The sequence below is a fragment of the Solea senegalensis genome, linkage group LG13 (genome assembly GCF_019176455.1).
Source record: "Solea senegalensis isolate Sse05_10M linkage group LG13, IFAPA_SoseM_1, whole genome shotgun sequence".
NCBI lineage: Eukaryota > Metazoa > Chordata > Actinopteri > Pleuronectiformes > Soleidae > Solea > Solea senegalensis.
The window spans coordinates 17,585,185-17,602,758 of record NC_058033.1 but is presented as its reverse complement, the minus strand read 5'-3'; the positions used below and the strand labels follow the sequence as shown (position 1 = coordinate 17,602,758).

The following is a 17,574-nucleotide window of genomic DNA, read 5'->3' as shown; positions in this document are numbered from 1 at the left end:
TTCCAGCTATGTAATATAAATGTTCATGCTTCTGTTATCATGTTTTAGTTCAATCCAATCCAAATTCATTTATAAAGCACATTTAAAAACAACAAAGTTGACCAAAGTGCTGTGCAGTTAGACATAAAACAACATAAGAAAACACTAAGACCAACTTAATACCAACAGAACATTAAAATAATAAAAGCATTAAGACCAATAGGAAAGGAAAGATGGATTAAAATAGGCAACTCTCATGCTGAGGCAAAAGCAAGGAATAAAAGCGCGTTTTGAGGTTTGATTTAAAAAAAAGGCAGTGTGGGGGACAGCCGAATATGTGGCAGCAGAGCATTCCAGAGCTTTGGAGCTGCAACTGAAAAGGCCTCGTCCCCCCTAAGATTTAGTCTAGTACTCGGGACAGCCAGAAGCAGCTGGTTAGATGATCTGAGTGTCCTGGATAAATTAAGTGGTTTTAAAAGGTCTATGAGATACTGTGGAGATTGTCTGTGCAATGATTTATATGTTAATAATAAAATCTTAAAATCAATCCTAAAACGCTCAGGAAGCCAGTGAAGTCCAGCTAGAACAAGGGAGATTTTGCTTATGTTTACAAGTACCAGTTAAGAGACGAGCTGCTGCATTCTGAACCAGCTGCAGACGAGAAAGAGAGGCTTAACCCTGGATAAAAGTCACAGATGGAAAAAACTTGATTTGACCACTGAATTTATCTCTTTCTCCATTTTAAAATCCTTATCCATTATTGCCTGTGAAGGGAAAGATGGATTAAATCAAGTTATAGGAAATCCTGGGAGAAAATGTCACGCTGTCTGCGAGGAAGCTGAAGCTTGGGCGTCCAACCAGACAATAATCCCAGGCTTAGTCCACCAAGGTTTGTCCTAGAAGATGCTAGAGTGGCCATCAGAGCCACCAGAGTTGAACTCCACTGAAAGTCTCAAGGTGGGATTTGAAAAAGTCTGTTGGAGCATGCAAACCCAAGAATATTAAGGAACTGGTGGCCTTTGCCCCTGAGGAATTGGCTAAGATTCTGCCAGAAGCTGGTGTTATAAAAGCAAAAGGGTGCTCTACTAAGTACTAAAGATGTGTTCAAAGTGGCATTTGGTGTTGAAATTGAAGGAACCACTTAAAATATTAGTTGTGTTAAGATATTTAAAGTGTTATTGTTTGATGTGTTTATTGCAAACAGCTGCTAGTTTGTACATTAGCCAATAAACCTAATTTGGAGCAGGGGTTGAATAATGTTGATTGCAACTGTATATACTTGTCAGTGTATTGCATATACAGAGAGAGAGTGTATGCACTCCACTGAAGAGACCATCTGACACTTCTTATGATGTGCAGGGATAGAGCGAGTCATTTTTGTGCTGGAAGATTGTGGGTTGAATTCCCACCTCTGCTAGTCTAGAGTCAAGTCAAGAACCAATATTTCTGTAATTTTGTTACACATATTGTAATAACTGCTTTTCTGCAAGCATCCTATGAAGGTTCCCTGTTATCACAATCTTCTTGACAGCCAACAAATTTACTACCCTCTTTTTGATCTTGCACATGCTTCTTTAGTGTATTTATTGTTATTATTGATATAAAAGAAATATTGTGAGGATTCTGTAATATATAAAAGTGTCTTGACATAATGTACCTTATGATTTGGATCAATTTTGTACACTACAGAGTCATATCTGTAAAGAAATATCAATATCAAAACAACATTGATTAATGAACATTTTTTTTTAAATGGTTAGTTATCCATAAGTCACCGAAAGAAAGAAGTCCATTTGCTACTGACTCAATAGCTTTGGGTTAATTGTGTTTCATCATTTCTTTTCTTTCCCCATCAGATGCTGTTTTGTATTTTTTTCAGGCTTCAGTAAAATAATGTAACTCTTTGGAGCAAACAGGCAGAACAATAAGCCAAAGCTGGAGGACAAGATGGCAAATGACTCAACTGCATCTGCATAATTTCCAGGGGAGCTGATATAAGCAGGGATGAATGCTAGCCACACAGCACAGAAGATCAGCATGCTGAAAGTGATGAACTTGGCCTCGTTGAAGTTCCCTGGCAACTTTCGGGCCAGAAAAGCCAATACAAAGCACAGACAGGCCTGCAGACCAATATATCCAAGAACACACCAGAATGCCAGGCTAGAGCCCACACTACACTCCAGTATGATCTTTGAATGTTCATATTGTGTATTTCTGGATGGAAACGGGGGAACATCAATGAGCCAGGCAACACAGATAACCACCTGAACCAGAGTGCAGCTGGAGATGATGGTCCTCTGCTGCTTAGGCCCCAGCCACTTCATGATGTTATGCCCTGGCCTGGTGGCCGTGAATGCAGCCAGTACCACCAGGGTCTTCCCCAGGATGCAGGAAATACACAGTGAAAATGTGATGCTAAAGGCAGTGTGGCGCAGCATGCAGGACCAATATGTTGGCTTTCCAATGAAAAGCAGAGAACACAGGAAACACAGAGTCAGTGCAAACAGTATGAAGAAACTGAGCTCAGAGTTATTCACACGGACGATGGCTGTGTGTCTGTGACAGAAGAAGACTCCACAGACAGCCAGAGTGACGCAGGCGCCCACCACAGACATCACTGTCAGGGCTATTCCCAATGAATCGAAGGTCAAGTACTCCACTTTCTTGGAGATGCAGGCTGTTCTGTTGTTGTTTGACCAGAAGTCCTCAGGACAAATTGTACAATCTACTGAGTCTAAATGGAAGAAAGTATGAGCAATTCTCAGTATTGCATTACTTCTGTACTACAATTGTAAGAATGGATTTGCTTTGACATTATATTGTTCAGCTCAAACTCACTTGTCTGATTGCTAATTTTGCCACTGTCACATGGTACACAGTCAAAGCAGCAGATAGGCTCCCCACGACGGACAGCCTTCCGGAAACCTGGAAGACAACTGGCACTGCACACAGATACTGGCACCTAGAGTGGAGAGACCATGTTTTGATATTGTTAAATGTTATTGGTTAATCTATTAAGAGATGGCCAATTCCTCAAAACCACTTGTCAAAGTCAATAAAGTATTTGTTACTTCTAGTTTCTCAACTGTGTTCAACAGTGTTTTATGTTGGTTAGATACGTATTTTTGGCCTGAAGATGTCAGTCTAGACTACAGGTATGATGTTAGTCATCAAATAACTTTTTGATCATCGCATGGTTACAATGGACACCGAGGACTGGTTTCCTGCCCATAAGCTAAGCCATAACCTGTGGTTCTGTTAAATATATTTATCTGTAAATATGTGCGCGCTCTTTCAGAAGCTTTAAATATCATGAAGAAAGATTAATTCGTTTTCTACCGCTTTATCCTGCACATGAGGGTCGTGAGGAGCTGGAGCCAATCCCAGCTGACATAGGACAAAAGGCTGGGTCAGACCCAGGACGGGTCACCCGTCCAGCACACAGAGACAAACAACCATTCACTCTTACATTCCATACAGAAAGAACCATGAGGACAACAACACTGGATAGAAGGTCACCAAACACATCATAGTCCAGCTGGGCCTTGAATCTCCGTTTTGTATGAAAACATATGACCCTGTATCAGATCCAGTCTGTTCTGTCCACCTGACTTACCTCCATCTCAACCTACAGAACTTCAACAGTTGGCATCTGATGAAGGTAAAAACACGGTGTGAGCAGCTTGCCTCACTCTGATGTCCTGCCCACATTATCCCGTCCTCCTGGATCAACAGCTCCTCTCCAACATCCTTGGTTCCATCAAACAAACCCACATTGACAAATTCAATGTTTCCTTCTGGACCTCTCTGCCAGTTGATAATATCATAATAGGGTACAGAGTCGCCCTTGGCATCAAAGTCCACCTCCTCACCAGCAATCTGAAAGTTCACTTCCTGGAGGTAGTGTTGCAGCTTGAAAATTAGGAAAAGCACAAAATGAAACACTGAATTGTGTTTTTTTCAGTAAAATGTTGTCTTGCAGAGCTTCGTAGTCTTCAGAGATTTGAGTTTTCAAATTCCCTAAAAATCCCAAACTAAATTTGTACAGTCGTAGAAATGTAAATTAACGTTAAAGTAAACACATCACATGGAAATTGAAATGTCTTGTCTAACATTATAAGTAAATCAATCATTAATTGACAATTATTGCCATAAGTTAGAAGTCCAGTGCTGTGTTTACAATGGAACAATAAACAATATTGTTAAAATATTGATAAACATATTTCATTAAGATTTAAATACATTTAATTTTAAATTTTTGTGTTTGTCATATGTACAATATGGGACACTCTAAATCAGGGGTGTCAAACATACGGCCCGTGGGCCAGAACCGGCCCGCCAGAGGGTCCAATCGGCCCACAGGATGAATTTGTTAAAATTTCACACTAATCTAAACGTAATGTCAAAAGCTCCAGATACCTGTGACTAAATGTTTGTGCCTTTATATATCCAGTGTGCTGTGTACATAGTAAATTTAGGCATGATATTGTTGAAATGCACTTATATTTCTCAATAAATTTCATGTTTTGTAAAATTATCCTTCAGTAAATGTAAAACAAAGGAGGAAAAACAAAGGGGTTCTCGTTGTTCATAGGTTATTATGCTATTATTTTACTATTTTTACTGGTCCAGCCCCCTTGAGATCAAATTGTGCTGTATGTGGCCCATGAACAAAATGAGTTTGACACCCCTGCTCTAAATTGACCACAGGTGTGAGAGTGAGCGCAATTGTTTGAATGGTTGTTTTGTCTCTGTATGTATCTATCCATTTTCTACCGCTTTATCCTAATGGGAGATCGTTATCGTGGTCTGAGGTCCATCTGCCCACCACAATGCTTTGACCCCCAGTTTGTAATGGTAAAGACATAGTGGATTATTCACTACCTGCCAAGGGTGTATGTTGTTGCTCTGAGCACATGAGTTGTTCTGGAAAGGCCCCCTCCCTGGCTGACAGAGAAGGAGGTTGTGCAGGGAATGGGCAATGGCATATACAGCCTTATATACATTATAGGCAACTCTAGGGCTGGATGTATTCATGTAGGCTGAGTGCTGTTCCAGCAGAGTCTCCTGCCCTGAGCAGGGCGGTATCTGGGTGACAGAGGATGGAAAAGGACTGCAACCATACAGAGACTCCCACAGCTCGTGCACCAGGACATTGTCAGGATATCTCTTAGTGTTTACTGTCTGCAGGAAGTCACCCAGTCTGGAGATATGACCTTTTTTAATGCCAAACCCAATAGTTCCTCCCAAGTAAGGGTAATACTCTCTCCCGGAAAATAATGACGCTGTGACCAAGGGTTCACTCGCCACCCACTGGATTCCAGTAATGTTCTGAGTCATATAGTCTCTCAAGAAAAGTGTCATATCCCCCTCAGCTGCAAATACCACCACCACTTTTGCAGTAGAGCCACGCATCACCTTTACAGAGGGTCAGATAATGTAGATGACAGGGTTTTACAAGGAGATAAAATCAAAACTGAGTGACAATAAGAAAAACTCTGTACGCAGTGAAAAATAACTAGTATTTCTAGGATAAACCTTATAAGGCAATATTTCAGTTGTTCGTTTTAAAGAAAATATTTTTTTGTCAAAGTCAACTCAGGTTTTGTTTACATATTTCATCATTTACTTTTGTATTTTGGTACTAACATTGTCTCTTGACTTCACACCCTGTATTTACCAACCATTGAGATTTCATGCTCTGCTTGAATAATTTTACCTGTGACATTATTCATCTTCCTCGTGTTATGACCCTTTTCATTTTCTGGACATTGTCTCATGTTTTGTCATTCTTTGGTCATTTTTGATTGAATGCACATGTATTGACCTATTGTGGACTTAGTTAAGTGATGTTCTTAGGAAAAGTTTTTTTTAGATATATGGTCAGAGAGTCACAATCCACGTCATGACTCCCTTCCTCTCCTCTCTGGAACAAATATGGGCATGATGACGTAAATGGATGAAAGACAAAGATACAGTTTTCTCCCGGAGTGTCTAAGATTAATGACAACAGTAGGTCCACAAACAGGAGCTTTAATGTATGTATGTATTAATATGTGTTAGCAGCACAAAAGTGTCTTTAACTGAAGACACTATACAAACTTTAGTCCATTTTTTATAACATCAAGTCACCACTCTAGAGTTAAAGAGTGTTAATCTTGTGCTAAGAACACATTAAAGGGGCAATGCTGGGTCAGTGGTAGAGTGAGTCTTCTTGCAACAGAAAGGTTGAGGGTTTGATTCCTGGCTCCACGAGTCTACATGCTGATGTTTCTTTTGGCAAGACACTTATCTTTACATTACTGTGCTGGCAGTGTGTGAATCCGTATGAAAGATGTATGACACAAAATGTACTCCACATAGATGCAATGTATAAATGTGTGAATGTATGTGAATGGGTGAATGACATAAAATGAAGTGTTAAGCAGTGTTGACTGGTCATCAACACAATAAATGCTGTATATAAATACAGACCATTTAAAGGTATAAGTCAACAGTGCTCACAGGGTATTCATACCTTTATTATCCTTAGTCCCATCTGGCGATTGTAGGGCAGAGGAATAATTTCTTGGTACGCTACACATACTTTGGTTTCCTGTAATTCTCTCAGTAAACCTTTTGCAGCAAAGCGGCCATAATCATTGTCTCCTCGCAGCAGCCCCACCCAAGTCCAGTTAAAGTGCAACAGCAGCTGTGCAATGGCTTTCACCTGGGTTCAACAGAAAAGACAACTCACACAGTTTCATATTGCAGACATTGTAAAACTTGAACAAATGAAAAGCAATATCTTCATAAATTATTTGGTCTTTTGCCATGTTATAACATGGATGTATTCTGTAAACTATAAAGCAAGGAAGTTTAAAGAAATATTGATGTATTATTTCATTATTGGGACGACACCAGCATTGTTCAATCTTAGTAAAATGTAAGCAGTGCTATATATAAGACTCTGAAACAAGCATAAAGATTTACAATTAAGACATTGACAAACATCAATAATAAAGATCATAACAATACAAAATAATAATAATAATTTAAATGTACTGATGATTATCATCAGTGATTATTACAATGACCAAAACTGAAAAGAAGACAAACAGGATATAAGAAGGAGGAAAACTTATATATTTAAATCCATTTCTCATATTTTAAAGATTTACCTCTGTTTTATTAATAGTGTTAATTTTACAATTCATAGCATTAAAGATAGTTGTAAAAATATTTTCTCATGACAGAAGTAAATGTGTCGAGCTTTGACTGAAAACAATAACTGACCACATGCTTTACATTTTACCTGGTAGTCATCACTAGGAATTACTCTGAAGAAGGTTGGATATTTTTGTCTGTCTGACAAACATGCACATGAAGAAGCGTAGCTGATCTGTGTAAAAACAGAGTGCAGTGTTACTGAGAAAAGAATGACATTTTTGTGATGATTGACATAAATAAAAGTTACTGTTACCATGGGGATCCTAAATGGCTGCAGGATTCTTGACACAACAATAGACTGAGCAGATCCAGAAGGTCCAATCACAGCAAGGAGTGACGAGGCATTTGTGCACATAGAAGAGTTTTCCTCACTCTCGCCATTCAGCATTGATAAAACAGCTCTCTGTCCTGTCAGTGGATATCTACATGAATCAAAGATTTTGTAGCCCAGAGTGTGATTCGGCAACAGCACTGGATTCTGGTTTATCTCCTCCACTGCCAGTCTCATAGTCTGAGCCCACCGGAAAGCCCTGGGAAATAGTCTGTGGCTGATACAGATGAATGTAGTCTGTTAATATAAAAACTCTAATGTTTATAAACACATTCTGTCTACTACATTTTATATTAAGAGTGCAATATTAGACATAATTTAGAGGAACAAATAAAAAAGATCCTCCCATCATCTATGAAACTCACCCATTGCAATTTATTGGTGGTGGTCTGTAGGTGCCATTAAGGTCTGGCATTTTCAGATTAAAATGAAGGGGGAAAATCCCACCAATGACATAGTCACCCTGGACCACAAATCCTGGCTGGAAGCTGTTTAGAAGAGTGCACTTTGAGGCTGCACTGGTGATGCTGGAAAGTGAGCTATCAGTTAAAGTGAGGACACTGACAGAGTAAAGCAAAGAAAATAAAGCAAGTGAAGTCATAATGTGTCACTGGGATGAAGAGAGAATGAGAGGGACAGAGGAAACAATAAGGCACTTTATAAAGGCTAAAGTATCGCACCTTCTGAGTCTTGCATCTTATTTATGACACAGTGGCTTTGGATTGGACAGCCCCACCCAAGTCCAGTTTAAGTGCACCAGCAGCTGTGCAATGGCTTTCACCTAGGCTCAACAGAAAAAGAAGATCAACTCACACAGTTTCATATTGTGGACATTAAAAAACTTGAACAAATGAAAAGCAATATATTCATAAATGATTTGGTCTTTTGCCCTGTTACATGCATGAATGTATTCTGTGAACTATAAAACATCTTATAAAGAGTATTGCATCTTATTACTAACAGAGTGGCTTTGGATTGGACAGTAGTCTACAATCAGGAACTAAAGTGGGTTAATGCTGAACTGTGGGGGAAAAAGCTGAGGCCCTAAACAAAGAAAAGACAAATGCACAAACAAATAGAGTGATAATTATATAATAATGTTATGTACCTGTTATTATTTATTTTTTGATGTAAAGAGGCAACAGACATTTGTTTCTCTCTCTGCAAGTTTTTACATTTAATATAAAGATGTTTGTGTCTCTGTTCAGTATTTCTGTCATATTTTGAAGTACTTCATATTTGTCAGTAATTTTGTGCTCTAATGATTCTGTGGTCCTGTGTATACACTGAAGTGTCACCCCAATGGCAAATGGTACAACGTTTTATTTACAGTACATACATGTAACTTGGTGGCATGATCAGACCAAGAACTAAACATAGATTATGTGACCTACTGACCTAGTTTAAGTCCTTTTAAGGACTCGTATAGAATCTGTGTGATCTTTAAACATTAAACATGAAAGGCTACCAAAGTCTCTCTGTTTGGTCAACTGCTGTGTTTAGTAAAAACAATAAAAAGAAAAGAACAAAACAAAACAGGTGAGTATAGACAATGATCTGCCTCATATGTAATGGTAGGCCACAACACAATTTAAGGGCTGCAACTGCCAAAAGCCTGATCCCCTCTGAGCTTCAGCTGTGATTTGAGAACGAAGAGCAGCTTATCAGCTTATTTCAGCCAATTGAGGGAGGTTTTCCAAATTTTCGTCCCCAGCCCTTGCCCGGGTGTCATGTTTAGTTAGGCACAGCTTTGTGGGTGTAAAGAGTAGATTGAGTGTGTGAGTCATCTTTGAAGTGGAATTATTTGGGTTAAATAATTCCCGGCTCTTATAGTTGACATGGGCAAGAAACTAAACCCCACGTTGCCCCTGAGGGCTGAGCCAGCAGTGGGCGAATTGGTATGAAAGATGTGCAGTATAAAAGAGTGAGTGAATGGAGAATAGCAAAACTATACACTAGAAAAGAGCTATATAGAGAACATTTATCAATGTTGTTTAACAGGCAAAAAAGTTGTATTATCTATGTATATTATGTATGTGAGTTGCAGTCTTGATCTTCTTGTTGCACTATTTCTGTCAACTCTATGTGATACAAAGTATTTCTGCATAAGTTGGTCTTTATTTGCTCTGTGTAAAGACGTTTTCCTTTAACTGGTGAGAGCTGATACAAATGTTCAATAGCTATGATGGAGACTTTACCAAAGGTGGAAATATCACTGCATTGTTTATTTTGTTGTAGTCTACCAAAGTTTATGTTTTTCCATGGAAATGACCAATGATCAATATTTCTATGTTGTCTTGTTACACATATTGTAATAACTGCTTTTCTGCAAGCATCCTGTGAAAGTTCCATGTAATCTAAATCTTCTTGACAGCAAACAAATTGACCACTCTCTTTTTTGATCTTGTATATTTAGTGTATTTATTGTTATGATTGATAAAACAAAAATTATTGAAAATATTGTGAGGATTCTGTCATACTATATCAAGTGTGTTGAGATAATGTTGTGATTTGGATCAATTCTGTGCACTACAGTGTCATAGCTGTAAAGATATATCAATATGAAAACAACATTGATTAATAAACATGTTTAAATGGTTAGAAATCCATAAGTCACTGAAAGAAATTTATAAGTCCATTTGCTACTGACTCAATAACTGTGGGTTCATTTGTGTTTCATCAATTCTTTTCTTTCCCCATCAGGTGCTGTTTTGTATTCTTTTCAGGCTTCAGTAAAATAATGTAACTCTTTGGAGCAAATAGACAGAACAATAAGCCAAAGCTGGAAGCCAAGATGGCAAATGACTCAACTGCATCTGCATAATTTCCAGGGGAGCTGATATAAGCAGGGATGAATGCTATCCACACAGCACAGAAGATCAGCATGCTGAATGTGATGAACTTGGCCTCGTTGAAGTTCCCCGGCAACCTTCGGGCCAGAAAAGCCAATACAAAGCACAGACAGGCCTGCAGACCAATATATCCAAGAACACACCAGAATGCCAGGCTAGAGCCCACACTACACTCCAGTATGATCTTTGAATGTTCATATTGTGTATTTCTGGATGGAAACGGGGGGACATCAATGAGCCAGGCAGCACAGATAACCACCTGAACCAGAGTGCAGCTGGAGATGATGGTCCTCTGCTGCTTAGGCCCCAGCCACTTCATGATGTTGTGCCCTGGCCTGGTGGCAGTGAATGCAGCCAGTACCACCAGGGTCTTCCCCAGGATGCAGGAAATACACAGTGAAAATGTGATGCTAAAGGCAGTGTGGCGCAGCATGCAGGACCAATATGTTGGCTTTCCAATGAAAAGCAGAGAACACAGGAAACACAGAGTCAGTGCAAACAGTATGAAGAAACTGAGCTCAGAGTTATTCACACGGACGATGGCTGTGTGTCTGTGACAGAAGAAGACTCCACAGACAGCCAGAGTGAAGCAGGCGCCCACCACAGACATCACTGTCAGGGCTATTCCCAATGAGTCGAAGGTCAAGTACTCCACTTTCTTGGAGATGCAGGCTGTTCTGTCGTTGTTTGACCAGAAATCCTCAAGGCAAATTGCACAATCTACTGAGTCTAAAGGGAAGAACGTATTAACAATCTTCAGTATTGCATTACTTCTGTGCTACAACTGTAAGAATGGATTTACTTTGACATTTTATTGTTCAGATTAAACTCACTTGTCTGATTGCTAATTTTGCCACTGTCACATGGTACACAGTCAAAGCAGCAGATAGGCTCCCCACGACGGACAGCCTTCCGGAAACCTGGAAGACAACTGGCACTGCAGACAGATACTGGCACCTGGAGTGGAAAGACCATATGTTGATATTGGTACATTTCATTAGTTAATCTATTGACAAATGGGAAATTCCTCCAAACCGTCTTGTCAATGAAGTGTGTGTCACTTCTACTTTATCAAGTGTGTTTGACACAGTGTTTTGAGTTTTATGTTGGTTTGATATATTTGTTCTGCAGAAGTCAGTCTAGACTACAGGTATGCTGGTAGTCATCAAACAGTTGTTTGATGGTCATGAGATGTACACTTAGGAATAGGTTCCTGCCCATAAGCTATTCCATAACATGTGGTTCTGTTAAATATATTTATTCAACAGATTTAATGTCATGAAGAAGTATTCATTCATTTTCTACCGCTTGGTCCTGCACATCAGGGTCACAAGGAGCTGGACGGGTCACCAGTCCAGTCTACAGTGACAAACATCCATTCACTCTTACATTCCATAAAGAATGATCCATGAGGACAACAACAGTGGATAGTCGTTCACCAAACGACTATCCACTGTCCTAGTCCAGCTGGGCCTTGAATCTCCGTTTTGTATGAAAACAAATGACCCTGTATCAGATCCAGTCTGTTCTGTCCACCTGACTTACCTCCACCTCAACCTACAGAACTTCAACAGTTGGCATCTGATGAAGGTAAAAACACAGTGTGAGCAGCTTGCCTCACTCTGATGTTCTGCCCACATTATCGCGTCCTCCTGGATCAACAGCTCCTCTCCAACAGCCTTGGTTCCATCAAACAAACCCACATTGACAAATTCAATGTTTCCTTGTGGGCCTCTCTGCCAGTTGATAATATCATAATAGGGTACAGAGTCGCCCTTGGCATCAAAGTCCACCTCCTCACCAGCAATCTGGAAGTTCACTTCCTGGAGGTAGTGTTGCAGCTTGAAAATTAGGAAATGCACAACATGAAACACTGAATTGCCTTAAACCAGGTTTTCAGTAAAATGCTGTCGTGCAGAGATTCCCATTCCTCAGCATTTTGAGGTTTGAAGGCCCTATTTTAAAATATGTGTCACTTAGAATTTAAATCTTTTTATAGATTAACATTTAGATTTGTGATGCAGCACAGAAAATGTGTTTGCCATATGTACAGTTGTGCCACTTGACTTTGGTAAATGGGAGATAGTAATTGTGGTCTGAAGTCAACCTACAAAACGACAAGGCCAACCATTGGGCTTTGACCCCCAGTTTGTAATGGGAAGAAATAGCGGATTATACAGTACCTGCCAAGGGTGTATGTTGTTGCTCTGAGCACATGATTTGTTCTGGAAAGGTCCCCTCCCCGGCTGACAGAGAAGGAGGTTGTGCAGGGAATGAGCAATGGCATATACAGCCTTATATACATTGTAGGCAACTCTAGGGCTGGATGTATTCATGTAGGCTGAGTGCTGTTCCAGCAGAAACTCCTGCCCTGAGCAGGGCGGCATCTGGGTGACAGAGGATGGAAAAGGACTGCAACCATACAGAGACTCCCACAGCTCATGCACCAGGACATTGTCAGGATATCTCTTAGGGTTTACTGTCTGTAGGAATTCACCCAATCTGGGGATATGACCTTTTCTGATGCCAAACCCAATGGTTCCTCCCAAGTAAGGGTAATACTCTCTCCCTGAAAAGACTGATGCTGTGACCAAGGCTTCACTTGCCACCCACTGTATTCCAGTGATGTTCTGAGTCATGTAGTCTCTCAAGAAAGGTGTCACCTGCCCCTCAGCTGCAAATACCACCACGACTTTTGCAGTAGAGCTACGCATCACCTTTACAGAGGGTCAGATAATGACAAAAGCAAAACTGAGTGACAATAAGAAAAACTCAAAAGTACACAGTGATAATAGTATTTCTAGTATAGACCTTATAAGGCAATATTTCAGGAGTTTATTTTGAAGAAATTACTTTTTTTGTTTGTTTGTTTTACATATTTCATCATTCCCTGTTTTATTTTGGTACTAACATTGTCTCTTGACTTCACACCCTGTATTTACCAACCATGGAGATTTTATGCTCTGCCTCAATAATTTTACCTGTGACATCATTCATCTTCCTCCTCTTTTGACCCTCTTCATTTTCTGGACATTGTCTCGTGTTTTGTGAGTCTTTAGTCATTTTTGATTGAATGCCCATGTATTGACCTATTGTGGACTAAATGTTTTTTGGAAATGTTTTTATTGATACATGGTCAGAGAGTTACAATTCACGTCATGACTGAATGTTAACTGTAGGTCCACTAATAGGAGCTTTAATGGTGTGTTAGTATGTGTTAGCAGCACAAAAGTGTCTTTAACTGAAACAGGAACTCTAAAACCCTATAAAAACTTTAGTTCATTTTTTATGGCATCAAATTGCCACTCTACCCAGCCCCTAGAGTTTCAGTTACTGTGCCAGCAGTATGTGAATAGGTATGAAAGATGTGTGACACACAAATATGTTCTCCACATAGATGCAATGTATAAATGTGTGATTTATGTGAATGGTTGAATGACAAAAACGGTAGTGGAAAGCAGCTTTGAGTGGTCATCAACACTAGAAATTATGTATATAAATACAGACCATTTAAAGGTAGAAGTCAATAGTGCCTACAGTGTTTTCATACCTTTATTATCCTAAGTCCTGCCTGACGATTGTAGGGCAGAGGAATCATTTTTTGGTACGCTACACATACTTTGGTGTCCTGTAATTCTCTCAGTAAACCTTTTGCAGCAAAGCGGCCATAATCATTGTTTACTCGCAGCAGCCCCACCCAAGTCCAGTTGAAGTGCACCAGCAGCTGTGCAAAGGCTTTCACCTGGGCTCAACAGAAAAAGACAATCAACTCAATTACTTATCAAAAACTTGATGAAAGAAAGCAATATCTTCATGAATGATTTGGTTTTGTGCGCTGTTATAACATGTTTGTATTATGTAAATGATCAAGGACGGAAGTTTGGCAGAACAAAGAAATATTGATGTATTATTTGCAGTGTTGGGAACATTACTTTAAAAAGGTAATTAGTTATAGTTACTCACTACTTGTTCCAAAAAGTAACTGAGTTAGTTACTGAATTACTTTATAATAAAAGTAAGTTGTTACTGTGAAAAAAAAGTTGCTATATGTCAAAGAATTTGGATTTTTTTTTCACAAGTCAGTTGAAATGAGTACAACAGACGAGATGTTTGTACACAACTTTCTATATTTATTGCACGTCGACAGACGGCAAGATGTTTATCCTGCACTTCAAGTATTATCTTTGTAAGAAAAGTAAACAGTTACACCATATAAAGTGCATTTAACTCTAGCAAATTAAATCAAACTCTCTCAACCTGAGACAACAAAAGTAAACTTTTAAACAACAAAAAAGTGTGTTTAGCTCTGTAGTCTTATTCTTTATTAAATAAATCAAACTCTCAATAATCGGTGTTTTTGGCAACTAACTTAGTAGATGCATGTGCCGTTGTGAGATGCTTCATTAAATTAGAATTGCTTACAACGGAGTTCTTGCTCCGGGACATAATGTACACATTACATGTACATTCTTGCCTTTGATCACAATGAATTTGAAGAAGTGATTTTATCGACACAAACAATGAAAATGCCAACTTTACATCGGAATCCTGACTCGCCATCTCTGCTGCTTCATCGATTCTCTGTTTAGCAGTTGTGTGTGTGTGTGTGTGTGGCGCGTATGCTGGAATGCGTGAAACGTGACTCTGCATTGGTCAATCATAATCGCTTACTTCGTTATTCACCCACCTCCTCACTGGCTGTGAGCCAGAGGTGCATTGGGATTACACAGTTTATTCAATCAATGCATAGTAACGCACCGCATTTTACGTCCAGTAACGTTAACGGCGCTGTAACGACGGGAAAAGTAATTAGTTAGATTACCCCGTTACTGAAAAAATAACGCCGTGACCTAACGCCGTTCTTTTAAACATCGTTATTCCAAACACTGATTATTTGATAGGGACTAAACGTATTTTGTTCCATCTCAATAAAATGTAAGCAGTGCTGTGGTTTCTAAGACTCTAAAACAAGCAGAAACACTAACAATGAAAAAGACATTGACAAACATCAATAATAAAGATTGTTATAATAGACAATATATTTAAATACACTGATGATTATCATCAGACCATATATTACTTTTTATAATGACCAAACCTGCAAAGAAGACAAACACAATATAAGAAAGAAGAAAACGTATATATTTAAATCCATTGCTCAGTGTTTAAAGATTTGCCTGTTGTTTATTCATAGTTTTGATTTTACATTTTAATGCTAAGTTGTAATAAATATTTCTAATGACAGAGTCGTAAATGTGTCGCGCTTTGACTGAAAACAATAACTTACCACATGTTTTACATCTTACCTGGTAATCATCACTAGGAATTACTCTGAAGAAGGTTGGATATTTTTGTCTGTCTGACAAACATGCACATGAAGAAAAGTAGCTGATCTGAGAAAAAACAGAGTACAGTGTTACTGAGATATTGATAAATTTTTTGTGATGATTGACATAAATAAAGTCACTGTTACCATGGGGATCCTGAATGGCTGCAAGATTCTTGACAAAACAATAGATAGAGCAGATGCAGAAGCCCCAATTACAGCGAGGAGTGACGAGGAATTTGTGCACATAGAAGAGTTTTCCTCATTCACCCCATTCAGCATCGATAAAACAGCGCTCTGTCCTGTCAGTGGATATCTACACGAATCAAAGATTGTGTAGCCCAGAGTGTGATTCGGCAACAGCACTGGATTCTGGTTTATCTCCTCCACTGCCAGTCTCATAGTCTGAGCCCACCGGAAAGCCCTGGGAAATAGTTTGTGGCTGATACAGATGAATGTAGTCTGTTCATATACAAACTCGAATGAGTATAAACACATTCTGTCTACTCACACATTTATTATTAAGAGTGCAAAAATAGACATCATTTAGAGGAACAAAAAAAATTAAATCCTCCCACTGTCATCTATGAAACTCACCCATTGCAATTTATTGGTGGTGGTCTGTAGGTGTCGTTATGGTCTGGCATTTTCAGATTATAATGAAGGGGGAAAATCCCACCAATGACATAGTCACCCTGGACCACAAATCCTGGCTGGAAGCTGTTTAGAAGAGTGCACTTTGAGGCTGCTGGTGGAGCTGCAGTGGTGATGCTGGAAAGTGAGCTATCAGTTAAAGTGAGGACACTGAGAGAGTAAAGCAAAGAAAATAAAACAAGTGAAGTCATAATGTTTCACTGGGATGAGGAGAGAATGAGAGGGACAGAGGAAACGATAAGGCACTTTATAAAGGCTACAGTATCACACCTTCTCAGTCTTGCATCTTATTACTAACAGAGTGGCTTTGGATTGGACAGTAGTCCACAATCAGGAACTAAAGTGAGTTATTGCAAACAGTGGGGAAAAAGCTGAGGCCCAAAACAAAGTAAAGACAAATACACAAACAAATAGAGTCTCATATGGTAATGTACCTGTTATTATTTATTTTTTGATGTAAAGAGGCAACAGACATTTGTTTCTCTCCTGATTACTGTTTGGTCACTGTCATAAAGATGAAAGTAAAGACTTTTCTTCAGAGCTGATTTTGTCATGACCCCAGGAACTTTTCTTGAATGATATTCAACATTGCAAGTGTTTACAATTAATATAAAGTTGTTTGGGTCTCTGTTTAGTATTTCTGTCATATTATCATAACACATATACTTCAAATTTGTCAGTAATTTTGTGCTAAAATGATTCTGTGGTCCTGTGTATACACTGAAGTGTCATCCCAATGGCAAATGGTACAACATTTTATTTACAGTACATACATGTAACTTGGTAGCATGATCAGACCAAGAACTAAACATAGATTATGTGACCTACTGACCGAGTTTAAGTCCTTTTAAGGACTCGTATAGAATCTGTGTGATCTTTAAACATTAAACATGAAAAGCTACCAAAGTCTCTCTGTTTGGTCAACTGCTGTGTTTAATAAAAACAATAAAAAGAAAAGAACAAAACAAAACAGAAAAGACAAAACATGTGAGTATAGACAATGATCTGCCTCATATGTAATGGTAGGCCACAACACAATTTAAGGGCTGCAACTGCAAAAACCTGATCCCCTCTGAGCTTCGGCTGTGATTTAAGAATGAAGAGCAGCTTATCAGCTTATTTTAGCCAATTGAGGGAGGTTTTCCAAATTTTCGTCCCCAGCCCTCGCCCGGGTGTCATGTTTAGTTAGGCACAGCTTTGTGGGTGTAAAGAGTAGTTTGAGT

General features: G+C 39.1%; 2 protein-coding genes across 2 annotated transcripts; both read right to left on the bottom strand.

Annotated features, from left to right (window-relative positions):
- Positions 1-1,465: 1,465 nt before the first annotated feature.
- Positions 1,466-8,116, bottom strand: LOC122780026 (extracellular calcium-sensing receptor-like). The gene is made up of 8 exons (XM_044042785.1): positions 7,885-8,116; positions 7,442-7,736; positions 7,274-7,360; positions 6,497-6,688; positions 4,864-5,397; positions 3,667-3,891; positions 2,818-2,941; positions 1,466-2,713 (listed from the first exon to the last, which is right to left on the bottom strand). The coding sequence occupies exons 1-8, from the start codon at positions 7,932-7,934 to the stop codon at positions 1,812-1,814; spliced, it is 2,409 nt and encodes an 802-aa protein (XP_043898720.1). The 5' UTR covers positions 7,935-8,116; the 3' UTR covers positions 1,466-1,811.
- A 1,624-nt stretch (positions 8,117-9,740) lies between these two features.
- LOC122780027 (extracellular calcium-sensing receptor-like) lies at positions 9,741-16,464 on the bottom strand (the record flags this gene model as incomplete). The annotated part of the gene is made up of 9 exons (XM_044042786.1): positions 9,741-11,094; positions 11,205-11,321; positions 11,993-12,212; positions 12,555-12,758; positions 12,819-13,088; positions 13,922-14,113; positions 15,678-15,764; positions 15,845-16,139; positions 16,295-16,464. Coding segments are annotated over 9 exons (2,451 nt in total), but the record flags the coding sequence as incomplete, so codon positions are not given.
- Between the last annotated feature and the right edge of the window lie 1,110 nt (positions 16,465-17,574).

Excerpts from the sequence above, each read along its gene's own strand:
- LOC122780026 (XM_044042785.1), bottom strand. The coding sequence starts at position 7,934 with ATGCCAGACCTTAATGGCACCTACAGACCACCACCAATAAATTGCAAT. Across the intron at positions 6,689-7,273 it reads TTCCTAGTGATGACTACCAG|GTGAAAGCCATTGCACAGCT; the intron begins GTAAAATGTAAA and ends TGTTGAACCCAG. Across the intron at positions 2,714-2,817 it reads CAAAATTAGCAATCAGACAA|ACTCAGTAGATTGTACAATT; the intron begins GTGAGTTTGAGC and ends TCTTCCATTTAG.